Raw genomic sequence first — 27,718 nt, forward strand, 5'->3', positions numbered from 1 at the left:
CCACACAGACAGTCACCCGAGGCTGAAATCGCACCTGGGTCCCTGGCGCCGTGAGGCTGCAATGTGAGTGCCTCAATGTCGCTCCTGTGGGGTTTCTCTATCCCAATTTCGTAGCTCGATCCCATAATCTTTGGTCCCTTCCCCAAGCAGGAGCCTAACGTCCTGTCTTAAATACACCCAATGATCAATCCTCCACAGTTTTCTGTGGAAAGGAATTCCATAGATTCACCACCATCGCCCTGAAGAGATTCCTCTATATCTCGATTCTAATAGACGTCCCTTTACTCTGAGGCGCTGCGGTCGGATCCCTGCCTCCCCTACTAATGGAAACATCTTCCCCACGCCCACTCCATCCAGACCTTTCGGTATTTTGTAAATTTCAAAGAGACCCCCCACATCCCTCTAAACAGAATCGAGTACAGACCCAGAGGCTTCAGATGGTGGCAGTTTTATTTGATCGGTTTCAATCACTCATGTTGAATTTTATTTATTTTTATGTAGCTTTGTGACGGCTTCTCAAGAATATTAATCTCATTGTCATGTGCGTGACTTGTTCACACTGAACGCTTCATTCTGAACGGTAGACTTCGTCGGGTTGTGACTTTAAATAAAACAATATACGGATTGTACAACAGCGGATTTAGGTGCAGATCCCCTGAGAGAAACAAATGCAGCAACCCGAAACATCCAAGCTAACAAATGAAGATAAACGAATCGAAAGGCAGTGAGTGAATCAAAGGCCGATACAATGATCGAAGGAGAGAGATGAGTAGAGAGGAACAGATGGAGAGGCAGAGGGATAAGCAACAGAAAAGGGAATGACAGAAATGAGGCAGTGACAGGGTGATAAATAGCGGGGGCAGACATTGAGATAAGTGAGGGAGAGGCGGGAAGGAAATAGATGATGGTACGGTGAAGGGAACAGTTGCAGATATGTAGGGATAATACAGAGGGAGACACAAAGAGAGACAAACGAACAGATGACAAGAGAAACAGAGATAGACGGTGACAGAAAGAAAAGGATCTAACTTGAAAATCAATGGCCTAAATCCAATCAGAATTCCAGAAAGGGAAAGAAAATAATTTAATTTAGAACGTGATGCCAGCAGGGAGATTTCCGAGAACCCCCAAAACACCCTCAGAGTGAAACCAGTATCACTATTACATTGTGATCCTTCCCGTGCCCCTGCAGTAAACACGCACATGCAGTGAGGCACCTCCATCTGGCGGCGATCTGAGGTAATTTATTATTTCCTGGAAAACCACCCAATTCCCAGAATATGGAAGGAAGTTACTGCATTAGTTTTAAGCCTATGTTTATTAGTGTCACAAGTCTGGACTAATAAATTCTGAGTTTCACTTTTGATGCAGGTTTGGAAGCCCGAAGTGCCTGCTCCTGTGTTGTAACTTCCATTCTTCTTTGTTTTTTGCTGATGTAACGTGGGAAACACAGCAGCAAAGTCCACTGAGCAAGAATCCCGTGCCCGCCCCCACACAAAGTAAAGTAGTGAGAGAAATAAACATACACTGATTTTTGTGGTGTTAAATGAGGGTGAACAAAATCTGGTTTTAATATTATGACATTGCATTTAAGGGGGCAAATACAGAACGTTGTTTAACATTTCATCCAGTCTATGGACCACGCCTGAGTTCAGGACTCCTTCAACACTGACAACACGGAACGCTAAATTTTGTGCCTAAATACACGGAGGGTGGGATGTTGAACGTGGGATTTCCAAGGTCGTGTGTGTGCGTGTGTGTGCGTGTATGTGTGAGTGGGAGTGAGAGTGAGAGAGAGATAAAGAGAGACAGACAAACAGATAAAGTGAGACGAAGAGACAGACAAAGAGGTAAAGTAGAACATATAGACAGCAACAGCTACACACTGGGCCACTTTGACGGTCCTAGGAAATATTTCTTATTTTTTCTACTGTTTAAAGCCACCAGTGAGCATGGTGTATGGACACATCAGCAATTTCCTCAGCTCCTTTCTGAACTTGTGCTGGGCCACCGCATAGATGAAGACATTGTTGCAGGAACTGAGTGTCTGGAGCATGTTGGCTGCCTCTTGAAAGATATAGTCTGCGTTGTTGAAACTCAGGGTGGTGAGGTAGCCCGCACCTGCGAGCCGAGCGTAGAGGAAATGTCCGACGTAGGTCGCCCATAGGAGAAGAAAACTGAGCGAGATGGCGAAGAGCAGGACAATGGACCTCCTGCGGTTTTCCATCTCCGGGTCTCCCTGGTTCTCGGTGCCCCGGAGTCTCCTGCGGGCTCTACTGGCCACTAAGATGTATCTCACAGTCAGGGCGTTGAGTAGCAGGATCAGGAGGAATGGAAGAAGCGGGGTTAAGATTTTGTCCAGCCAGTCATAGGCCAGCCAGGCTGGCGATGTGTAGAAGGCGACCTTCATATCGCAGAACCAGGGCACCCCATCCAGGATGTACAAGGGCTGGTAGACAAAGTAGGAAGGGATGTTTCCCACACAGCTGAGGGCACAGACTATTCCTATAACCCGCAATGCTGTTTTCTCGGTGCAGTATCTGGTCTTCAGGCTCTGACAGCAGATGGCCACGAAACGGTCGATGGTGAAAGTCACAGTCAGCCAAACTGACCCATCCCGTGTGACAAAGGCCAGCAAGGCGATGGCTCTACAGGCGGGGGTGGTGGATAGGACACTGTTAGAAAAGTAGATGCGACCGATCCGATTGAGGATGACGGCAGAAATGATGACCAGGAAATCGCTCACTGCTATCGCCACCAGGTAGTAGGTGATGCACCGGGAGAGCCCACACCGCCCTCGGCATAAGATTACAATCGCCAACAAGTTGGCTGTGAGAGGTAAAAGGAGTGAAAAGTTACAGAGCAGAATCCAAACACCAGTTACTGACTCATCCAATCAGTTACTGAATCCATCCTGATCTTACCCTTTGCCACCCCCAGACTCCAGCAGTTGGCATTCGTTCAATATCAGACGCTGAACTAAAAACGTATCCTGCCCCTCAGTATCTTCTGCAAAAGCTTCCCCGTCACTAACGTCAGGCTCACTGGCCTATAGTTTCCTGGATTACTCCTGCTTCCTTTCTTAAACAGGGGAACAGAAGACTATTCTCAGCCCTCTTGAATCTCACCTGTGGCCAAAGAGGATGTGAAGACGTCTGTTAAGGCTCCAACTATTTCTTCCCTTGCAACCCACAGTAATCTGGGGTAGACCCCATTCGGCCGGGGGATTGCCTATATTAATGCAATTTAGGGTACTCAACATTTCCTCCTTCGATATATTGGCATTCTCTGGAATATTCACACATCTATCCCTGACCTCAACATCCATCATGTCCTTCTGTTCGATGAATATCAATACAATGTACTCATTAATGATCTCACCCACTTCCATGTATAACTTCCCCCAATTGTTTTTGAGTGGGACTACTCTTTCTCTCGCTAACCTCTTGATCCTAATATTGCGCAAAAAGCCTTGGAATTCTCCTTGACCTTGTTTGCTGAAGACACTTCATAGCCCCTATTAGCCCTCCTACTTCACGTGTAAGGGATTACCGATTTAAGATCGAGATAAGAGGAATTTCTTTTGAATTGATTTGATTTGATTTATTATTGTCCCATCTATTGAGATACAGTGAAAATGACTGTTTCTTGCACACTATACATACAAAACATACCATTCGTAGAATAGTTGGGGCGAAGTTTTCAGTTTACTGAGAACTCTGCCCGTTGTGTGTTCATCCCGCCGTTGCCAGCAGTTGTGCCTTCAGCTGCCGAGGCTCTAATCTCTGGAACTTCTGCTTTCAACAGCTGTTTCTCGCCACCTTTCTTTAGGACGTTTCTTTAAATCTAATTATGTGATCTACTTGTGCCGTTCGGTTTCAAATGGCCTTGACCAAGTTCCCAGCCTGCATACTGCAGTGGCTGAAGAAATAAGAACAACTTTACCTTTCCCACTGGCAACTATAAATGAGCAATAAATGTTGACCAGGTCACGGACACCCACAAAAATATCCAGGATAAAAGTCAAATGTACAAAACCGATCAGCACAAGAAAAACATGTATAGCAAATTTAAAATCTTGATTCTCCATTCAGGGAACCCTACACTGCAGAAGGAGGCCATTCGGCCCATCGAGTCTGCACTGACAACAATTCCACACAGGCACTAACCCCATGGCGTCATGCATTTACTCTAGCTACTGCCCCTGAAAATAAGAGACAATTTAGCATGGCCAATCCACCTAACCTGCACACCTTTGGGTTGTGGGAGGAAACCGGCGCATCCCCTTGAAACCTTTCCTTAAATGATTCCTATAAATACATTAACATTGAGGGCTGCCCAGTAATAAATCACGGTATTTTCACTATTAAATTGTTGCCGACGGCGCGCTGTAAATTCTTGTAATGAGTATAAGATTTTTAAAAAATATTTAATTGCATCTAATTCAAAGAATGCAGTTTAATAGTTAATTCCCCCATGCTGTAATAAGATCACTGCGTGGAAATGCATGTTAGTTCGCTGTTATGCGGTATTATTGTAAAATAGCATTCAGAACACCAGCGAATTTTACTACATCTAATGAAAATCGAAGTCGAAAATATAACAGATGCAAAGGCATCAATTAGTCCAAATTAGGCAACCCAATGAAATGCATTTATATCCTTCTGTGCAGCAGAGTAATTTGAATATTGTCTTGGAATAGTCCTTGATTCAATCAAATGCGTCGTAGAATTTACCATTACTTGGTATAATATCAAACAAGGCGCCTATAGACATATATTGATGCCCGGTTGAAGTCCCTTAAACGCATGATTGCTGAATAGTAGACACAATGATCCCGTTCCTGAAAGAGAAGAGATCCAGTTTATTGTTCTTTTTAAACATAAATAACTTACTTGTGATCCTTCACTTACCAGGGGCACCAATAGCAGCAAGAACAGGATAACAAATGGCATAGAAGAGGCCTTTCGCTGGTCCGTGCATAGTCTCACAGAAACTAGAGGGTTCTCAGAAGCTGAAAACTTAGCTCTGGGACACATTCAGTGAGGTCCTCATTTATTGTGAATCAAAGTCTCGGGGGGGCGTGGGGCGCAATTAAGCAACAACCTGCACCTTACTTACGTTTCGGTAAATAAACACATCAGCTCACCATTTCACGCCTTCCACTTGCCACATTGGCAGCGTGGACGATTCCTTTCCTATAGATGGCCGGAATATGCGCCTGAATGTTTCACTCACATAATAAAAACAGTCTCAAGTTTAACTAACAAATAATTCTTCAATTTCTTCCATTTCAGAATGGTTGAATTCGTTTAAAAGCTGACGATGGTCAATCTCAAATCAGCACCATGGGATCTATATTACCCGGTGACTTCATTCCTACTGTTGGCCAGTTATGTTTGCAATTCAGTGAGGGAGAGACAAACAGAGACAGAGAGAGAGACAGACAGACAGAGAGATAGAGAGAGAGAGAGATACACAGGGAGAGAGACACAGAGAGGGAGACATAAACAGAGAGAGGGAGAGAGAGAGAGAAAGAGACGCAGAGAGTGAGAGAGAGACGCGCAGGGAAAGAGATAGAGAGAGAGAGACGCACAGAGAGAGAGAAGCCCATGGAACAGACACTGATCATTCAAACATTGGCTTAATGCTGGAAATTTTCAGTCACATCAACATTGCAATGAAGTTACTGTGAAAATCCCTCAGTCGCCTCACTCCGGCGCCTGTTCGGATACATTTAAGGGAAATTTAGCATGACCAATGTACCTAGCCAGCACATCTTTCTGACTACGGGAGGAACCCTGAGCACCCGGAAGAAACCCACGCAGACTCCACAGCGACAGTGACCGAGCCCGGATCCCCAGCGCTGTGAGGCAGCAGTGCCAACCACTCTGCCGCTATGTCAAATTATATTTTGCCATACTTTTATTAATACAATGTAAATTAATCCAGTTGAACGTATACATGAGTGATAATCCCAAGGTTATTTTAGTTGCTGGCGATTCGCTGTATTGAATTAATAATGGTTATAAAAGCCCATCTTAAAAAAAGAAGCCATCAAGATTCCGATAAGATGCTTACCCTAAAAAAAAACACAAGACATGGTCCTGGATTCATATTCATTCCCTATATTCGTTACTGATTTGCATTTAAATCTTTCCATCATAATGTTATCCCTCAAGTCCTGTTGTTAACTTCATCAATTATTGCTGCTCCAATATAGTGAGTAGTTTGATGGATTCTTTGAAATGGGAGAGTGGGAGAAATTGGATTGTCTCAACCCTAAACTTTAGGGAAAAGGGAAAAAAGAGAAGAACCTAGAGCATGTGCGAAGACAGAGACGGTCAGAAGCAGAGCAAAGGGAGATAGAGAAACCGAGGCAGAATGACAGAACAAGGTACATAAGTCCCAAACGACGAGAGAGTCGGACAACCAGAGAGGAACAGGGAAAAAGTGAAACTCAGAATTTATTAGTCCAGACTTGTGACACTAATAAACATAGGCTTTAAACTAATGCAGTAACTTCCTCCCATATTCTGAGAATTCGGTGGTTTTCCAGAAAATAATAATTTACCTCAGATCGCCGCCAGATGGAGCTGTCTCACTGCATGTGCGTGTTTCCTGCAGGGGCAGGAGAAGGATCACAATGTAACAGTGATACTGGTTTCATTCTGAGGATGTTTAGGGGGTTCTCGGAAATCTCCCTGCTGGCATCACGTTCTAAATTAAGTTATTTTTCTTTCCCTTTCTGGAATTCTGATTGGATTTAGGCCATTGATTTTCAAGTTGGACACGATTGCTTCTGTCACTATCTATCTCTGTTTCTCTTGTCATCAGTTCGTTTGCCTCTCTTTGTGTCTCCCTCTGTATTATCTCTACATATCTGCAACTGTTCCCTTCACCGTACCATCATCTATTTCCTTCCTGCCTCTCCCTCACTTATCTCAATGTCTGCGCCCCTATTTATCTCCCTGTCGCTGCCTCATTTCTGTCATTCCCTTCTCTCTTGCTTATCTCTCTGCCTCTCCAGCTGTTCTTCTCTACTTATCTCTCTCCTTCGATCATTGTATCGGCCTTTGATTCACTCACTGCCTTTCTATTCGTTTATCTTCATTTGTTAGCTTGGATCTTTCGGGTTGCTACATTTGTTTTTCTCAGGAGATCTGCACCTAAATCCGCTGTTGTACAATCTGTTTATTCTTTTATTTAAACTCAGAGCCCGACGAAATTTACCATTCAGAATGAAGCGTTCAGTGTGAACAAGTCACGCACATGACAATGAGATTAATATTCGTGAGAAGCCGTCACAAAGCTGTATAAAAATAAATAAAATTCAACATGAGTGATTGAAACCGATCAAATAAAACTGCCATCATCTGAAGCCTCTGGGTCTGTACTCGATGCTGTTTAGAGGGATGTGGGGGGCCTCTGTGAAATTTACAAAATACTGAAAGGCCTGGATGGAGTGGGCATGGAGAAGATGTTTCCATTAGTAGGGGAGACAGGGATCCGAGCGCACCGCCTCAGAGTAAAGGGACGTCTATTAGAATCGAGATATAGAGGAATTTCTTCAGGTGGTGAATCTATGGAATTTCTTTCCACAGAAGCTATGGAGGACAGATCATTGGGTATATTTAAGACAGAGATAGATAGGGTCCTGTTTGGGAAACGGACCAAAGATTATGGGATCGAGGTACGAAATTGGGGTAGAGAAACCCCACAGGAGCGACATTGTGGCACAGTGATTTCCACTGCTGCCCCGCAGCGCCAGGGACCCGGGTTCGATTTCAGCCTCCGATTACTGTCTGTGTGGAATCCGCACGTTCTCCCCGTATCTGTGTGGGTCTCCTCCGGGTGTTCCTGTTTCCTCCCACAGTCCAAAGATACGCGGGTTAGATTGATTGCCCATGACAAATTGACCCTAGTGTCAGGGGGATGGCCTGGTAAATATGTGGCGTTACAGGAATAGGCTTGGGTGGGATTGAATCATAGAATACAATCCCTACAGTGCAGGAGGAGGCCATTTGGCCCATCGAGCCTGCACCGACAGCAATCCCACCCAGGTCCTGTGTTATCCCCGTAACCCCATACTTTTACCTTCTAATCCCCCTGACATTAAGGGGCAATTTACCGTGGCTAATCAACCTAATCAACATCTTTGGAGTGTTCGGTTCAGGATTGTGGCCGGTTCAGACTAGATGGGCCGAATGGCCTCCTTGTGCACTGTAGGGATTCTATGATTCTGTAGGGATTTTAAACATATCGGCCATGATTGAATGGTGGAATAGGCACGTTGGGCCGAATGGCTTAATTCTGCTCCTATCTCTTATGGCCTTGTCAGTGAAGCTGATTCTTCCCTCTCACCACACACTGTACCCACTCAGTCACTGAGTCTCAGATATGTAATAGTGAAGGTCAAAGAGCTTCAGCTGATCACTGAAACTCATTGAAATCTTATCTCAATCTATGACGGGTAGATTGCAAATTGTTGATTGGACGGGAAGTTTGAGATCAGAAAGTGACTGTAAAAACAGATTCTGTTCCGGCAGTGCTTGGAGTTTTAAAGGTAGTCACAGCCCCGGGCTCTGCAGCCGCCATGGAGTTCCTCACTGTCTGCATTGTGTTCGGGCTGTTTCTTATCAGTAAGGATGACTCCAATCTGGTTAAATGTTATCGCGGTCTGAACCTTTAGCTCTGCCTCTCCCCAGTGGTGGTTCTTGACCCTGCTGTGTATTTCCACCATCATTTGTTTTTATTTCATAACTCCAGTTATGTCGCGGTGAATATGAAGTGTTAATATTATTTCAGCAGCACTCCAACACTTAGATTTTTTTTCTTCTTTTTGAACACATGTTACAGATCCGAGTGATGGAGATTCTGTTTCTCAGCCCCAGTCTTCAGAGGGGAGAGAAGGTGAAACGGTGACTATCCGATGTACCTACAGCACTACAGCAAGCGACTATTTCTTATGTTGGTACAGAAAGCAGCCACAGAAGGATTTGCAGTTCATTATATGGAAAAGATCCGGGGGTGCACAAGAGAGAGGGGAGGGTTTTGGATCCCGTTTCTCTGCTGAACTCCAGACCTCGGCTAAATTAACTACTTTAACCATCTCGAACCTGCAGCTGACTGACGCTGGCCGCTCTTTCTGCGCTTTCAGTCTCACAGTGATAGAAAGCAGTCTCACCCCCGTACAAAAACTGCTTTGCAGCTATCATTGGGTGCTCCAGTCTGTTGAGGTTTGTGTGGAGAATCGCAGAAAGTAACAGTCAGATTGAGCAGCGGCGCTGTCAGCCTCTCAGACACACACCCAGAGGAAACCACATTAACCTCGGATCAAACTGTCACCCAATTCAATCCAGGATCGGCTGAGACAACACACAGCAGAATCCCATCAGACTGAAAGGTTAATCAGCGAAAGAGAGAGAGAGAGAGAGAGAGAGCAGCTACCAGTTAAAGAGTTTGTGTTTCGTTTCCAATTGTTATTTGTTTCAATCCAGGCTTGCCTGGGAAGATCAGTTTCACCAAATAAAGGTTCCTCAGACTTAAAAATGTTTCAAAGCTGCCTGACAGCAGCTCATGGATTCCGGAGCTGCGAGATTTAACCCGGGAATGGGACGATAGAAAAGGGGGAGGGACGGTAGGGGATATCTCCGGCTGACACAGGGAGTGATGAAGATAAGGTTGAGGGAGCGAACACAAGATAGAACAGGTGGGGAGAAATGTATGTCTAAAGACAGTTCAATCTGAGAACCGAGAAATAAGCAGCGATCAAAATAATGCAGCAGGTCAAAGAATATGACTGTAAGGTAGGGTCTGAGCAAGATACAAGTGTAAACTGGTGATAACTTGAAAGGTACGTTTTCCTATCCCTGTGCATACTTCCTGTTAAAAACCTGAGCAATCTTCCTATGCAGGTGAGCGTGGCCCAGTCTGTGCATCAGCTCAATGGCTTCCTGTATTCAATGCTGCAACATCTGAGACGTTTAGCCATGGAACTGTTTTAGGAATCCTTCAGTGGATCAGCCCTGTCACTATCTGGACCCTCTGCTTAGTATCTAAGAAATTTCAAAGGCTGAATGAGACCTCAGCAGAGCATCGGCTCAGTGCTCGCTAACTCTCCATGTTTAAACGTTTGATCAACTGTGCTATGCAGGCAAGTATATTCTTACTCCCGAAGTTGTACACTTCCTATATCACCCAGTGCACCTATACACTTTGAGAGAGATATAAAAGACATTGACATAGGCAAGAGTGAGTTTAAGCGGAATGATACAGAGACAATCCAACTAAGGGACAAAGATGAACGTGGCCTGAGAGCAGTGAATGATACAGAGACACACCAAGGAAGGACATTGCTACAAGTGAGTATTTATAAATACTCATCAGAGGAGGCTGTGGTGCAGTGTTATTTTAAATGGGCGAATCCCTCTTTTGAAACAGTGATACCTAGTTATAGATTCACGCAGAAGAGGAACTATCCTCTTCACATCCACCTTGTCAAGACCCCTTTGTATTTTATCATATCAATCAAGTAGCCTACTCTTATTCTGAATCCAGTGGATATAAACCTTGTCTCTCTAACCTATCCTCATGAAATAATCCGGCCTTAAAAACAAAGCCTGAATGCCAGAAATTTATACGGACACACAGAATGAAAAACTGAAACCTAATGAAACTCAAGGATACACACACACAAGCTGAAAACTGCTCACTGTTACCAAGGAACCCGATAGATAGGGAATCTGGGGATTCCCAAGAGAATGAGGCGAACAAAAATAGGAAATGACATCAAATAAAGAGGCAACAATGAATAGACAAGGCAACAGGGGGGAAAAGAAAGCAGTTAATGGCGAAACAAGAAAAGTTATGAAATTGTAAAATTTAAATAGCTGAATGACAAGAAATATTACACAATGTACTTGCACAGATGAGCGAGCTTCCTCTTGATGCATAAACTAAGTGTCTGCCTGTACTCAATGATGAAACAAATCCGAGCAGTTTCTCATGTACTGTTTACTTATCTCATGCCTCCATCTATGTCATGGCATGCCATTCCTCATTTAGTACAGCACTGTTTCACAGTCTACGGCAATCGATCAGAAAACCCTGTTCATCGACCCACTATTCATATCCATCTGTGATAAACACTCACCAACATTGGATGGAACAATTATCTGACACGCTTGCATAGATATCTCCAGCGTAGACTCCAGTCGCTTTTGAGCTCCCAAGCAGCAGCTGTATCTGTCTTGCTTTCTGACACAGCCTGTTCAAGGAAAGTAAAGGAAGAAAAGCTGTAATGATAATTGCGGAGATCAGTTGCTTAGTGTCCAGAACTTAACAGCGGCTATCCTTTGAAAATTACATTAGAAAAATAAACTAATGGCCAAAGAAGGAGGAAGTGGAATATTGAAAAAAAGGAATCCCGGATAAATAAAACCATGTAATTCTGTTTTCCTGTCTACGTTCCCTGCGACTGCAGCTTCAATCAGTGGATTACTGCATATCTCTGGGACACAAAATTCAACCCGGTTGAAGCCTCCCAGTACAACGAACACAAGCTCAGCAAAACATACATAGATTATATCCCTCTCACTGAACTATCGAGCAGCATTTACACAATACCTGAGTGAATCACAGTCAATATTCACACCAAGTTTCCAAAACTTTTCAGTGTTAAATTCTTCCATTTGCGTGAAACGCTGAGTGCTGTGAATCTGGAAATGAGCATCTGTTTTACCCAGAGACTTGTTTCCCACGGTTAGCCCTCAGGTTTGCAATTCAATTTATGTTGGGTATTGAAGCGAATTTCAAAATGAAGAGAAAAGAAGGTAAATATTAAATCTTGGAACAGATCCTGAGGGAAATGGATCACAATATTTGGAAGGAGTTGCAGCTGGGAATGGTGTTATTGATGACTGAGTGGAAAATATTGGATCCTTGGGCTTCTGGTTGTCAGTTCCCTTCCGTCCCATTGAATTCCTCCCTGCGACAAGACACATGGATTCATTTCACCTGCACATTCACAGGAGAAAGGGAATGACCAACACACTACAGCAATGTTGCGGGATCAACATAACCAAAGAGACTGGTATGAAATTGTACACTGTGCTGTCATGCTGCAGTTCTGGAATAAAACTTTGCAGAAATAGAATTGTGGTCATTGACTTCCTCGTTTAGAATATCTGCACCAGCGCCTGTCTCAGTCTCTGTGGCGCAATGGGTCAGCGCGTTCGGCTGTTAACCGAAAGGTTGGTGGTTCGAGCCCACCCAGGGACGGAGTTTGCACTATTTTCTCACCATCACCATTCATAAGCGAACCGTTGCGGGTTGGCAATGGGTTCCATGGGCATCAATTAAAAACAGCTCTCAAGTGTTACCGGCTGTACTGTTATCTGTTGTCACCAACATTATTTCATGACTATTGGCTGCCGACATCTTACATACAGCATTGTATACATGCTTCCATTATACCATTAAACTTAACAATTAAAATCCAGACATGAATTTGTGACCGAGCATTTGTTCCAATTCCATATCCCTGCTTCCATTCATTATTCTATCGATCATAAATCTGCCTAACCCAAACTGAAATGTGTTCAATGATGGAGCATCTACAACCCTCTGGCGCACAGAATTTCAAAGATTCACTACCCTTTGAGTGAAGCAATTTCTCCTCATCGCTGTCCTGAATTATCAGCGCCTTATCCTGAGATTGTGCCCCGTGTTTTATATTCCCGGATCAGGGAAAATAATGTCTCAGCCTCCACCCTATCAAACTCATAGAATCATAGAATCCCTGCAGGTTTTCAATGCTAACTATTCCTTCTCGTTAAAACTGTTGAGAATTTCCAGAATTTTCTGTTTTTGATTCAGATTCCAGCATCCTCAGATTTTGCTTTTATTCTGCTTAAAATGCGGGGATCCAAACTGTACACAATATTCCAAATGTGGTCTCAACAAAACCCTGAATAACTGTAGCAATACTTCAAACAATTCAAAACTTAACTCCGTGCTCAAGACTGGAAGGAGAGTTTGACAGTGGATAATTCGCAGTGTGTACATTCCTGTCATCAGTAACTGGATCAGGAAGATGAGATATCTCTGTCTCTTTGTACTGTCATCTCTAAACTTCATCTCCTCTCAATGCCGTGCGTCATATATTCGCTTTCCCTGCTTTCCAGGTAAAGCTCGGGTTCGCCAACTGTCTATGCTTCTATCAAGCAGCTAATTGGCTCTGGGAGCTGGATGAGAGGCAGCGACAGAAACAGGAAGAGAAGCGATATGATAGCATTTGGTAAATGATTGTGCCAGTTGCTCTCCGTGATGAATGCCTGCCGTGTGTTACCTTGTAAGTTTCACAGAAGCCACAGTAATGAGGTTGGTGGGATTTAGGAATTGAAGGTGTCACACGAGCAGCTTGCGGGACTATTTCACCTCACTGTCGATTTCATGTTCCAGCGAACAGGAAACGCTGTTTGTATTGGCTGATACAGTCCCTTGTGTTCCATCTAAACATGACAGATGAAAGGAGAAGTTTGTTTGTGGTGAAACGAAAGTCTGAAGTAAAAAAAAATGGAAGGCAGATGGTTCATGGATAAATTAGTTCTTTTTTAACAGCTTGCACCATCTTCCCTGATGGTCTAGTGGTTAGGATTCGGCGTTTCCATTATTGTGGCCCCGATTCGATTCCTGCTCAGGTAATGTAGACTTTTTTCTGTGTAACGACACTGCGTTACTTCCTAGTCACCACAGGTCTTGTCCGAATCTGTATCAGAGAGATTTCCTCTTTTGCGTCTGAATTGGAAATATCACCTGTAAAGAACAGGAAAGAACAGAGCGATAGGCTCCAAAGTACTGATGATAGAAATGGTGATGCGGGTTAGGATATGGTTTTTTAATGGGGTAAATTTTATTTTTTCTACTAACATAAATATTTCGCAGATCTATGTTCAAATCTCGGGCTCAATGACAAGAAATGCTATAATTGAATTAAACAGTAAACTCTCCGACCCCCAGTGAAGTGGAAGCAGTTTTTCACTCAGAAACTGGTGACTGTATTTAGCCTGTTTTCATATCATCTGTTCCACTGCTGAGGCCATACCAATTCTTCCGCTTGAAATCATTAATTCTATTAATCGTTTATCAGCTTCTAATCATGACTGGAACAATCCTTTTTTGTTCCTCATGTTAATAATTCTCAGTCTGTAAGTGAATTTAAATGAGAGGTGTTTAGTTACGGTTAGTTATTGGGATTTGCCTCAGCTGGCAGGTTTCAGTTTACACTATTGAATGATACTTCACTTGTATTTTCAATTTTAGTGCCGAGTGACCCCCAAATTAAGAGCATTCAATTCCCTCGTACAGCGAATCTAAGAATCAGCAGGAATCTGCCTTCCATGTCAGCGGTTTTGAATGGTGTTTATGTGGATTGTTCTCGGGGTTTGTGTTCACGGGAATACATTCATGTGTCAATGTCAGACCCGCTGTTATAAACGGCACCCAGCAGACAGCAGCTGTGACCCAGAAACCTGCGGCAGTTTTTGGACGAGGATTTCATTCATTTTCATCACTGTGAGACTCTGTGCACAGTAATAGACCGCGGTGTCAGACAGCAGCAGCTCCGAGATGATCAATCGGTACAACTTTTTTGAATTCTCGGTTGCATCAGAAAACCGGCTCTGAGCGAAATCCGCCTTCAGCTCATCATCACCGCCCATATGCTTCGGGACCACAAACTCGGGCTGTCTGCCTGGGTATTGACGGTACCAGAATAAATAATATGCATCGTCGGTATAGGTGCAGTTTAAAGTGACACTTTCTCCCTCTGTCCGTGTGAGTGAGGATTCCTGATGAGGAACAGAATTTCCATTGCTCAGATCTGGAAAACACGGTAAAAGAAATAAAAAACATTCAGCTGAACGGAAGGTGAAAATTCACAGACGATGTAACATAAAAATAGACATTAAATAATATCAAACTCGCTCCAACTGATCGACGTTCCCGTTCAGAATCCTCAGAAGAATCGGCCATCTCAATGCCCCTGTCCCTTTCCCCCTCAGTGACTAATCTTTCCCCATCCCAACTATGTCTTTACTCCTCTCTTCAAGTGTCCATTGTGTTCATGTGAGTCACTTTCTACAGAACTCCCTCGAAAGGAGATTCGTTATAATTTCCAGTTGATCTTTTCGTTTCACTCAGATTTATGGGATATCGATTTGGAATCCTCCCCGAGTGGAATCATCCTTTCCCCGTCCACCGTACTGAACCTCTTCATCATTGTAAATACATCAATCAGGTTACTCTTTAATCTTCTGCCAGACGATAAACTAACCATAATGTTTAGATTTCATTTTGATAGATGCCATTTCCCAATTCTGGTATCAGGCTTGCTGTGTGTTTTGCCAGTCGATATTCCTGTAAGGAAAAGCCAAGAGCAAAGACTCAAGTGCTCTAAGGCAGGCCTGATGTCTGATTAACTGGAGCGCCCTGCTTTTCAAATTTATTCCTCTAGATGTTACACTCCTTTTTAAAGAGTGAAACTTACCGACAATGAACGTCACCCAGATCACAGTGAGGACCGAGCGCCGCATTGCTGCTGTTCCTGGATTCTAGGGACTCTTGTGTCTCCGAAAACTCAGAATATCGAACAAGATAAGGCTGAGACCATTGGTTGAGGCTGGTCTGACGTCACTTCCTACAGGACGTATGGCAGGAAGAGCTGAAATCACTGGATCTGATTGGACTGACGTCATTGACTTCAACACAATTGTTGATTCCAGGGAACTGAGACATTGACCATACACTCTGTTGTTCAGAGCGAGGCGAGTAAACACAGCTAGGTTGATCCTAATTGAGCTAAAAGACATTGTTTTACCTTCGATTGACCTGAAAGAAATTGACCTGAAAGAAAGTTGAATGTGGATGAAGATGTTCCGAGTATTTGAGTCACTGTCATTAATCAGACTGAATTTGAGACGGGGATCAATTGGGAAGATGATCTAAGATTTTTCCTGTGATAGAGACAGATCAAACAGAGCGGGGAAATACTACGAAATTGAATAGGTGAAACTTCCAAACTTAGTGTATGTTAAAATTGTTGGTTTATCAAATAAACGTTAAAGGGTTGCATCCAATTGCTCAGTTGAAGTGAGCCTCACATTTAACTCCTCTGTTCGGGTCTGATGGGATCTATCTTGTGGATACATTCTCCAGACTCTCTCCTTTTCTGAGGGCTGAAAAATGTCTCCAAACGTACAAGACAAGTTCTCTGCTGATTTTCACAAAAGGTACAAAACGGTGCCTTGAAATATCACGGAGATGTTTTCTCTGATACTGCATTTCTGAGCTACACAGCCAGCAGAGAAGTAACAGATTCAGGACAAAAACCCCACACTGGGAGTTCCAAACAGCGCTCCCATTGCTAAACAAAATCAAAAGTTCCGCCTCGAAAGTCTGAGTCACCGGCAGCCTCAAAACTAAAACAACATCAAGAACATTTGCGGAATGGTATTAATTAACTCCAGTGTACAGTTATACTGACATCAACCTTCATAAATTTCATTACTTCAATGTACTTTTTTTCCTTTCGATGTGTTTTCCGTGACTGTAACATTGAACAATCATCTCTCCATATCGTCTCCCAGTTTTCTGGAGCTTTTGACCGCGGCCTGCTCACACAGATTATTTAAACAGAGTGTGTTGCCGAATAAGAGAAAACTTATACGCGTTGAACAGATTCCGCAAAGCGGTGACTGTGATTTTTACATCAACCCCAAGTGGGTTTTCCCTCGTGCCCACTGAGCTTCAGAATGTTTCTTGGAGGCTGCTGTGGTTTCTGTCAGCAGTAACAATGCAAATTTTTCCGATGATAATATACAGATCAGGATTACTTTCCCCGACCACCTCTTCCACCTCCCCCAGTCTCTGAAAGTGCGGCCGTTCCCCAATCAAGACATGACTGTAGCCATGCTCGGACCCTTTTCTTTCCATGTCAGCACCAGATCGCCACCAAGTGGCCTCACAGAACCAGAGTCACAGACGGAAGTGAGGCATGAACATCCTGAGGGCAGAGAACAAGTTATTAAAGGCCGGGATTAGAACGGGTATCTTCAAATCTGACTCCGTGCTGATCTGTTTGTCGGATTGAAATCGGCAGTTTGTTTGTGTAGTTGCTCCTGGGAACAGTTTCATTCGAAGTTGGTTTGGTTTCCTTTCTCTGTGCATTGTGGCTACATCGACCGCGATTCTACACAAGCGACAACAGACAGGAACTGCATTCTGCAGTAAAAAGAAGAACAGTTTTTGTACAGGGCTGAGCTTGTTTTCTGTCACTGTGAGTCCGAAAGCGCAGTAATACAGGGCGGCGTCAGCCAGCTTCAGACCGCGGACAATTAAACTAGTGAATTTATTCTCGGTCTGGAGCTCAACAGAGAAACGGCTTTTGGCAAAATCGGCTGTATCTTCACCGCCTCCCGAGTATTTCCTCAATATAAACTCAGGCTGTGAGTCTGGGTGCTGCCGGTACCAGTCTAGATAGTAGTCGCTCTGTTTAGTATCATATTTACAAATTAAAGTCACCACTTCTCCTTCTGTCCTAACATCTGAGGAAGGCGACTGAGTGACAGAATCTCCATGAATCAGATCTGAAAAATAAATATAAAAAGGTGTGACTGGCGAGTGTAGAACATTTTGTTTTACACCATGTTTCAAAAATGTAAAAAACAAAGTTGAAATGTGTTTGGTCCACATTTACCTGTCAGAAATATTGCCCACACAACCCAGATGCTGAGCAGCCGCATTGTCTCTGTCTGCTCTGTAGAAGAGGAGTTGGGGATTTTGAAGACATGTTCTAAACCCCGCCCTCAGTAATCTGCTGTGAGTCTCAGGATGTTTTCACTTCACTTCCTGATGTTCCCAGTGACATTGAGAATAGGCAGGCTGGTGAGCTGGCTGCCAGTGGCTGGCTGCCAATGATTGGAAACACTCAGAGCCGGGGAACAGTCAGTGCTTTATGGAAGGAACATTTCCGTTTTCCGCAGCAGATGGTGACAGTTAAACCCGATTCTGATTATTGTGACCGTCAAACTCAGGCTTGCTCCAGGATTTGGTTCATCCAGGATCAGTCCGTTTAAGCCTGACCATCGGCTCAGCCATGACTGCGAGATTTCCCTCATGAAACACTGAGACAATTATTGAACACTTATTGCATTTTATGTCGGAGTGGTTGATTGACTCACCACATTGTCAGCGACCCTGCCGTTCGAAGAGAAACTCCCAATTCAAGGAAGGAGCGGTTCTACCGCCGTTCAGCGGGTCTGATAATCAGCTACGGAATCCTTCCCAACATAGTTCAAAGGAAGGGACATGTGTTTGTGACGATATGCTTAAAAAGTATACCTGCTGCTTTGGACAAAGGTACTGGCTGTCACTGTACATTCCCCGGAACAATCTTGAAGTGTAAACATTTCCACTAATGTAACGTCTCTCAATGGCACCTCTGTTTAAAATTATCAACTTCAATCGGGTTAGTTATCCTGTATTCAATGAGCCACCACCCTCGGAGTTTGGAATTTGTTTAAGAGATAATAATGTCAGCACTTCCTGTAACTCGACAATCGTGTGTTCAAAACACGAGAGTAAAGTTCAGACAGCAGATATACAGTCTCCTGAGGATATGTAAAGCTTGTCCTCATTACCTACAATTCAATACCAGCCGGATAGGAAAACCTTTTCGGTGTCACTTCCATTCATAAAAGAAATGAATATGGTGCTGAAATGATTACAGTGTAATAATTCAGAAAACAGCTCTCATAATGGGGTTTCATTCACATTTTCATATCCTTTTCCACATCGGACACACCTTCTCTCACTCGCTCTGGCCTCTGATCAATATCAGGCTCCAATCCTGCTACAATGCGGGTGTTTTTGTAGTGATTATTGGCCACTTTATCTTCTTCAAAACATTGAAGCAAATTGGGTTCAAGCATTTAAATTATCATTGCAAACAGTGCAGAAGGAGGCTATTTGGCCCATTAAGTCTGCATCCTTCGCAATCACACCGAGGCCAAGTCCCCATTGTCCCTACTAGTTTCCCTAACACTAAAGGGCAATTTAGTATGGCCGATCAACCTAACGTTGGACTGTGGGGGGAAACCGGAGAACCCAGACGAGAACGTGCAAACTCCACACAGGCAGTGACCAGAGGCCCCGGCGCTGTGAGGCAACGTGCCACCCAATGGTGCCTATTCGAAGAAATGTTCCAATGGCGGTGGACAGAAGGGGAGAGAATCTTCGTTATTCATTGGCCTCGCCTGAGAGTTTCCTTTTGTGGCTCAGTGGAGTTTTGCCGGACTGATTAAGATGCCGAGCAGAAAATCAGGTTCTGAATCGTTGAACTAAATATTGGAAAAAAAGTAAAGCAATTACAGGTGAAAAGTGGAAACTGGAGGCAGGAAGGGACAGAGTGGAAAAATAAATTGAAAGGAACAAGGACAATTAACATGTAAACAATTAAGATTCCACAGATGTACTTGTGGGATCTATTTTTAATATGTTGCGAATTGAAATCATAAAGTAATATAGTTCTAAGAGTGGACCTCACAATCTATTGTTGTGTTTTGTATTATTTGCAGGTTGAGAAAGATCCCTCTGGCTCTCACACCGCTCAGTGAATTATTGCTGCTCTTCACCGGTGTGAGAGCGCCCTCTGCTGCTCAGTCTCTGGAGTTGTCGCTGTGGAATTTTGACTGGGACCCGCTACATCTCTGCAGCAGTGTGGGGACTCATGGCATTAAAATACACAGCTGTGTCGGAGATCAGGACATTATTAATCATTACTTCAGTGATCTTGGTAGTTTTACTAAACTTTGATTTCAAAATTTGGGCTTGAAGTTTCTTATCCCCCCAAAGTGATAGAGCATGTGAGAGATGGATACTCAGCGAGAGCCTGATGTCCTCGCGTGTGAGTCGCTGAAAGTAAACGTGCAGTTGCAGCAGGCAGTAAAGAAGAAAAATGATATGCTAACCTTCATAGCAAGAGGATTTGAGTACAGGAATAGGGATGTTTTGCTGCAATTCTATCGGGCATTGTTAGGGCCATATCTGGAATATTGTGTGTAGCTTTGACGTCCTCATCCGAGAAAGGATGTCCTCGCTATAGAGGGATTGCAGAGAAGGTTTACCAGGCTGTTTCTTGGGATGTTAGTTTTGTCATTTCAGTAGAGAATGAATCAGTTAGAATTCTATTTAAAGAGTTCAAAACAGTGAGACGAGATCTCACAGAAACTAATAAAATTCCAGGAGGATTGCATAGACCCATAGAAGCAGGAATACGCCATTCAGCCCATCGAGCCTGCTCCGCCATTCATTTGAACATGGTTGATCATCAAATTTAATATCCTGATTCCTCTTTCCTCTCATATGCTTTGATCCCTTCAGTCCCAAGAGCTATATCTATTTTCTTCTTGAAATCGGAAAACGTTTTAGTCTCAAATAGTGGTAGTGAATTCTATACCTTCACCACCCTTCGGCTGAAGAAATTTCTTCCCATTTCAGTTCTAATAGGCTAACCCCTCTTTCTTCAAACTATGACCCCTAGTTAGAATCATAAAAACCCTACAGTTCAGAAAAAGGCCATTCGGCCCATCGAGTCTGCGCCGACTACAATCCCACCCAGGCCGTACCCCCATATTCCTAATATTTACCCACTAATCCTTCTAACTACGCATTTCAGGACGCTAAGGGCAATTTTTTAGCATGGCCAATCAACCTAACCCGCACATCTTTGGACTGTGGGAGAAAACCGGAGCACCCGGAGGAAACCCACGCAGACACGAGGAGAATGTGCTAACTCTACACAGACAGTGCGAACTACTTTGCTACCATGCCAAGTTCTGGACTCCTCCATCACTCGGAACATTCTTTCTGAATCTTCACTGCTTAACTCTGTTAGGATTTTAAAAGACTTTATGATATCCCCTCTCAGCCTTCGAAACTCCGGTGAATACAATCCTAACCGATTTAGTCACTCTTCATATGACAAATCTACCATCCCAGAAATCAGCCTGTTAAATCTTCGCTGTGCTCCCTCTCGAGGATTAGACAGAATAGATCCAGAAAGAATTTTCCCGATAATGGGGGAGTTCAGAACTAAGAGTGGCAGTTTGAAGGTTAGGTTTAAACCTTTTGGGACTGAGCTGAGCAGAGATTTCTTCACCCAGAGAGTAGCGAAGTCATGGAATTCACTACCACAGGAAAGTAGTTGAGGCCAAAACGTTGTGTTTTTTCAAGAAGAAACTAGATGTCGCTCTTCCTTCTGGAGACTTTTTGCCGAGTGATTCCTAAGTTTAGAATCAGATGATGCAGAAAATTCTCCAAAGGTCAGTTAATGTTGGTGGCAAATCCTGAAATCCGAATGGCTTCGAAACTCAAAGCATTTGGAGATGGGCATGATAATCAGTACATTATGGATACACGGCGATAGCACGACTCGTAACAAATTCGGCCTCCTGGAGGAGAAATTAAACTAGTTCCACAAACCTGTCTCTTGTCCCCATCAATCTGTATCCACATTGCCCCTGCTGCTCCCTCCTGTTAAAATGAGGAATGATACATTCAATTGCATTTTTCTTTTGTTCATTTGAACAACGAAATGTATTCCATGACCTTTAAAACAAATTAACATCTGGCAGTGGTGTGATTCGAACACACTCTCCCACAGTTATTTGCCATGCTGAATTTAGTGACATAAACTTGTCATCAGCGCTGCCAGAGGAAGCAATTGACGTCATATCTGGTGTTGCCAGGAAACAGGTTAAATGGAGTAAGACAAAGTCACAAATCCCATTCATCCTGCTCCACCATTTAATAAGATCAAGGCAAATAAAGTCACCATAGTCCCAGTTGAACAAATGTTGTTATTTATTCATCAGATAATAAAAGAATAACAGTGTGATATTGGAAACCTGAAATAAAAACAGGAAATGCTGGATCAACTCAACAAGTCTGGAGAAAAACAGAGTTAACATTTCAGATCTAAACCATCATCCTCCAGGGATATTCACCTTATTTGTGTAACTTCAGATTAAGATGCTACAGGAAAGTAAACGGAACAGTTTAGAAGTTGAGGACATTCTTATTGAGCAGCTGAGAATGCTCGAGGGGCCAATTGGCCCCCTTATGACCTTATTTCCCATATTCTAATCAATGCGGTCAAGGCGATGGTTATGGTGATGTGAATGAGTCAGTGTGGCTGGACGATCTTATAATTTCAGGTTCTAGTATCTGTGGTGATTCGGCCTCTGCCAAATTTCCAACTGGTTTGCTCTTTGAGTCGTGCTTGTTTCTCCTGAGGCCTCTCCCACTCTCTGTGTTTGCCAAAGTGACTCAGCTCACCGATGCGAATAAGCTGGGTTTTCCAACACAAACCTGATTCACATTAGTTCAGAAGGTGATGTCAAAACGTTTCCGATAAAAATAATTAAGATGAAAGACGTGAGAGGAGTCTGTTATGCTTAGAAGGAGCTGCGGTAAAGAAGCGGAAGATATGAATGATGTTAATGATGGTTGACAGGAATGCATTGGAACCTTGGCGATTTTTTCGATCGAGTACATTTTACACTTTGAAATCAGAATAACGAGATGCCATTTGGAAATGAACATTTGTTGTCCGCCTATTTTGGGACTCGAAGGAGCGTTGGCACAACATGTCCGGCTAGCTCAGTCGGTAAAGCATGAGACCCTTAATCTCAGGGTCGTGAGTTTGAGCCCCACGCTGGGCGCCATTATTCTAAAACTTTACTGGGTGAACTCCATTCCTCCAGAATGTCACCGCTTAAAATGAGTCGTTCTCAATTTTGCTTTGTTAATACCTTAATCACTATTTTCTGAATGAAAGGCGCCTCCACTCCTTTGGAAGTCGGACAGTTTTGTGCTGAATTCAGTGAGAAGCTTTTTTTTAATCATTTAGCACCAGATTTGAACCCAAATCTGGAAATTATTTGTGTCAGTGGAAAAAGTAAAATCTACTCCACCATTAGCCAGATTTTACCTTGCATCATCAGCTCTATGGTCAGAGTTTTGCAACCTATCACTTGTTCTTGATTACCTGAACATGACATTTTCATCTCAACGCAAAATGGTATATCTGCCTTACTGGTACAGACAACTGATTAAATAATAGTTTTTGCATAACAATAAGTTTTTAATTCCCTGACCGGGAATCGATCCCAGGCTGCAGAGATAAAAACACTGAACTCAAACCACTAGGCCGCCAGGGAAGTTACAGTAGCTACTTTCAAAAATCTAATTGATGTATAAAACCTTTGCCTTTTAGTTTTCATTTCAGACATTGTTTTACACCCGAAACAGGATTCTGTTTCACAACACCGGGTTAAAGTCCAACAGGTTTATTTGGTAGCAAAAGCCACTAGTTTTCAGAGCGCTGCCCCTTCGTCAGGTGAGTCCTCAACTGACGAAGAGAAAAACAATATAACCTCAAACTCAGATCAAACTGTTCTGACTGTTATGTGTTCTGTTAGGGTCAACACTCCTGACACCCTCCGCAGTGTGTACACACGAAGTCCATTTTTCTGCAGCGGATCGATATCAATGAGTGAAGTGCTCGGACATTTTGGGGCGAGTGAAGAGGAACAGCATTTGCTTGAATTTGGAAACCCCTTAGGGCAGACCCCTTGAAAAGTGAGCATAGTGAATGCTGTGCCCGCCAGTGTCTCTGGTCAACGCGCCCATCTAATGAGAGCTATGGATGCAGACACTTCAGGTTCCGTTTGTGCCTCCTGGCTTGTCTTGTGTTATTGGAGTGGTTGCTGCAGCTGTTCCGGAACTGCAACTTGGAGCGAGGTTTTTGTACAGCGACTGTTGAGTTTTGTCTCAGTGTGAGGCTGAGTCGCACAGTAATAAACTGCAGCGTCCGAGTTCTCCGTGTTTTCAATCAGCAACTGGCCGCGTTTCGCAGTGCTATCAACATTGAGTTCAAAACGACCACTTCGGTCTCTGCCAGACGTCCGCTTTATAATCCACTCCAGTCCCTCACCGGGTTTCTCTTTGTACCAATGCATCGCATAAAAGTCGGATACCTCGTAACTACAATCTAACTGCACGGAATCCCCTCTCTGGACACTTTCCCAAGCGGGCGATTGAAGCACACGGTCCGAGAGACATGGACCTGGAATAAAATTCACATGATGAATCATTGAAAAAACATGAAAATAAAATTAACAATCAATTTTTGTTATTGGGTCCAACTCCTGTCCGTACATATTAGCATCAGCAGAATGAGAGGCAATAGATATAATTGCACAATGCAGTACATCATTGTATTTGAAATCTCAATAAGAAACCCGCACACAGTTCACAGCAGAAGGAAGTGAATGGGGAGGAAACATTGAAATGTCGGCTGATTTATGTCAGTGACGCCCACACAAATCTAGCTCATGTACTTTTCTCGGCCTCGCATTTCCCGGAAACGGATATTATTGATCTCATGCAAGTACAGCCTTTTTCCATAGTTACTCATTTTACCGGTGGTCCATATTTGAACATATGAATTGTCTAAAGAGTAGTCGCGACTTCCCTTCCCGGTGAGGGAAAGTGACGGGAACCACATCCCTTTGTCATCTTGACTGAGAGAAATAGCCAGTCGTCGAACTCTGTCAACCCCTTTACAGAGTGAATGGATCCTGAGGAACTGTAGTTAAGGAAAGACAAAATACGGAAAATTCAAATAGCTATTTCCCAGTAAAACTGCTGCCTCACAGTGCCACAGACCAGAGTTCGATTCCCGGCTTGGGTCACTGCCTGTTCAGGGTCTGCACGTTCCCCCTGTATCTCCGTGGGTTTCCACTGGCTGCTCTGGTTTCCTCCACTAGTCGGAAAGACAAGCTGGTTAAGTACATTGGCCATGGCAAATTCTCCCTCTGCATCCGAACAGGCTCCGGAGTCTGGCGACTAGGGGATTTACGCATTTGCAGATGTTAATGTAAGCCTACATGTGACACTAATAAATAATTGTTAAACTTAATAAGGTATGACTGTGAATATACGCTTCACAAAATAGTCAGCACATCGGGGAAAATTTAATTGCCTTTTTCTTATAAGATGGAAGAAAACTGTGGGAAAGTGCACTCTAAAAATGTCAACGTATTCAGAAAAACGAGTATATGTGTATTAATTGATTTGAATGAAGCTGCAGCTGGTATCGCATTGACCCAGTGTGTCTCAGTCACACCGTGTGTCCCTGCTCATTAAACACTCCAATGTCTGATACCGCCGCGTTCACAACGCTGGAAACGGAATAACTTCCCCTATGGTCAAAATAGTCTGAATCGCCCGTAACTGTTGCGCCAATATGATCGATTTTGAGCGCTCTCTTAGTTTAGTTGTCTTTACAAGTGCACACCTTAGGTGCCAACGGTGTTTGCAATCAACTTGATTTCAATTAAACAATACTGATTATAACTACCACCTCTGTCACATATGAGTGCAAGTTTACCGAACATACTCGCTGAGAGTGAGGTCACATTGCAATGCTGATTTGCCACCAACATTAACTGACCTTTGGAGAATTTTCTGCATCATCTGATTCCAAACTCAGAAATCCCGGCAAACATTCTCGAGAAGGAAGAGCGACATCTAATTTCTTCTTGAAAACACACAACGTTTTGGCCTCAACTACTTTCCTGTGGTAGTGAATTCCATGACTTCGCTACTCTCTGGGTGAAGAAATCTCTGCTCACCTCAGTCCCAAAAGGTTTAAACCTTACCCGCAAACTGCCACTCTTCGTTCTGGACTCCCCCATCATCGGGAAAACTTTTCCTGGATCTATTCTGTCTAATCCTCGAGAGGGAGCACAGCGAAGATTTAACAGACTGATTTCTGGGATGGTAGGTTTGTCTTATGAAGAGAAACTAAATCCGCTAGGATTGTATTCACCGGAGTTTCGAAGAGTGAGAGGGGGTCTTATTGAGACTAGTAAAATTCTAGCAGAGTTAAGCAGTGTAGATTCAGAAAGAATGTTCCGAGTGATGAAGGAATCGAGAACTCGGCGTGGTAGCAAAGTGGTTAGCACTGTCTGTGTGGAGTTTGCACATTCTCCTCCTGTCTGCGTGGGTTTCCTCCGGGTGCTCCGGTTTTCTCCCACAGTCCAAAGATGTGCGGGTTAGGTTGATTGGCCATGTTAAAAAATTGCCCTCAGTGTGCTGAGATGCGTAGTTAGAGTGATTAGTGGGTAGATATTAGGGATATGGGGGTAGGGCCTGGGTGGGGTTGTAGTCGGTGCAGACTCGATGGGCCGAATGGCCTTTTCCTGTACCGTAGGGTTTCTATGATTCTAACTAGGGGTCATAGTTTGAGGAAAAGGGGTAAGCCTATTAGAACTGAGATGGGAAGAAATTTCTTCAGCCAAAGGGTGGTGAATGTATTGAATTCACGAACACAGAATGTATTTGAGGCCGAAACGTTTTCTGATTTCAAGAAGAAATTAGATCTCGCTCTTGAGACTGAAGTGATCAAAGCATATGAGAGGAAAGTGGAATCAGGATATTAAATTTGATGATCAACCATGTTCAAAATGAATGGCGGAGCAGGCTCGATGGGCTGAATGGCGTATTCCTGCTTCTATGTGTCTATGTAATCCTCCGGAATTTTATTAGTTTCTATGCAATCTCCTCTCACTCTTTTGAACTCTAATAAATATAATTCTAACTGATTTGTTCTCTACTGAAATGACAAAACTAACATCCCAAGAAACAGCCTGGTAAACCTTCTCTGCAATCCCTCTATAGCAAGCACATCCTTTCTCGGATGAGGACGTCAAAGCTACACGTCAAAGCTCTGGGTGTGGCCCCAAAAATGCCCGATAGAATTGCAGCAAAACATCCCTATTCCTGTACTCAAATCCTCTTGTTATGAAGGTTAGCATGTTATTTTTCTTCTTTACTGCCTGCTGTAACTGCATATTTACTTCCAGCGACTCACACGCGTGGACATCAGGCTCTTGCTGAGTATCCATCTCGCTCATGCTCTGTCACTTTTGGGTATAACAAACTTTAAGCCCAAATTTTGAGATCAAAGTTTAGTAAAGTCATCCCTCAAAGTTTAAAGTCATCCCTTCTACTTCTACCTGAACTCTTGAAGATAGAGATGGAGCGACACAATATCCATAATCCGCTCTGAAAAGATTGTTGGAACATCTGATGATCGATGATTTGCAACAATGAAAATCAGATTCAATATCACCAGGCGCATTCAAAAAGAAGAGAAATTAAAAATATATTTCATACTGAGGAGAATGTACGATCAGCAGTTGTTGGAATCAGAAGTAAAACAGGCTGTTTTAAAGTTATATAGTGTAGTGTTCTTTTTCCACAGGAGAGGGCAGAAGGACATTGCATTAAATTCATTATCGGAGCGAGTGTCTTTATTGAAGAAAATCTGATTGAGGGAAGAAATGCAGAAACATAATTTTAACACTGATAACAATCTCTTCTTTTAAAATATTCTTATTCGTTTTAAATGTTGCTATTCCTATAGTTATGTAACAAATATTCGATGGGTAGACCAGTTCCCATTACACAAGTCCCCAAATTATCGAACGATACTTTAGGACTAACATCAGGACCTTGTCACACCGGGACTGGTCACAGTCTGGAATGAAACTTTAGAAAGAACGAGAGAGCAAAATGCACTGCAATT

At 43.3% G+C, this 27,718-nt stretch overlaps 1 protein-coding gene, 2 non-coding genes and 1 gene segment (V, D, J or C); 2 read left to right on the forward strand and 2 right to left on the reverse strand.

Annotated features, from left to right (window-relative positions):
- Positions 1–1,927: 1,927 nt before the first annotated feature.
- On the reverse strand, positions 1,928–4,983 carry LOC145335638 (putative G-protein coupled receptor 139). Its single transcript, XM_080181440.1, has 2 exons — positions 4,914–4,983; positions 1,928–2,829 (listed from the first exon to the last, which is right to left on the reverse strand). The coding sequence occupies exons 1-2, from the start codon at positions 4,981–4,983 to the stop codon at positions 1,928–1,930; spliced, it is 972 nt and encodes a 323-aa protein (XP_080037566.1).
- A 7,225-nt stretch (positions 4,984–12,208) lies between these two features.
- Positions 12,209–12,282, forward strand: trnan-guu (transfer RNA asparagine (anticodon GUU)). Its single transcript has one exon. It is a non-coding gene; the product is annotated as a tRNA-Asn (tRNA).
- A 2,210-nt stretch (positions 12,283–14,492) lies between these two features.
- LOC145335639 (T cell receptor alpha variable 38-1-like) lies at positions 14,493–15,596 on the reverse strand. The segment is given in 2 exon segments: positions 14,493–14,884; positions 15,551–15,596. Coding segments are annotated over 2 exon segments (438 nt in total).
- A 7,115-nt stretch (positions 15,597–22,711) lies between these two features.
- trnak-cuu (transfer RNA lysine (anticodon CUU)) lies at positions 22,712–22,784 on the forward strand. Its single transcript has one exon. It is a non-coding gene; the product is annotated as a tRNA-Lys (tRNA).
- Positions 22,785–27,718: the final 4,934 nt, after the last annotated feature.

Source organism: Carcharhinus amblyrhynchos, unplaced genomic scaffold (assembly GCF_965287045.1).
Source record: "Carcharhinus amblyrhynchos unplaced genomic scaffold, sCarAmb.v2.hapA scaffold_39, whole genome shotgun sequence".
In the NCBI taxonomy this organism is placed as follows: domain Eukaryota; kingdom Metazoa; phylum Chordata; class Chondrichthyes; order Carcharhiniformes; family Carcharhinidae; genus Carcharhinus; species Carcharhinus amblyrhynchos.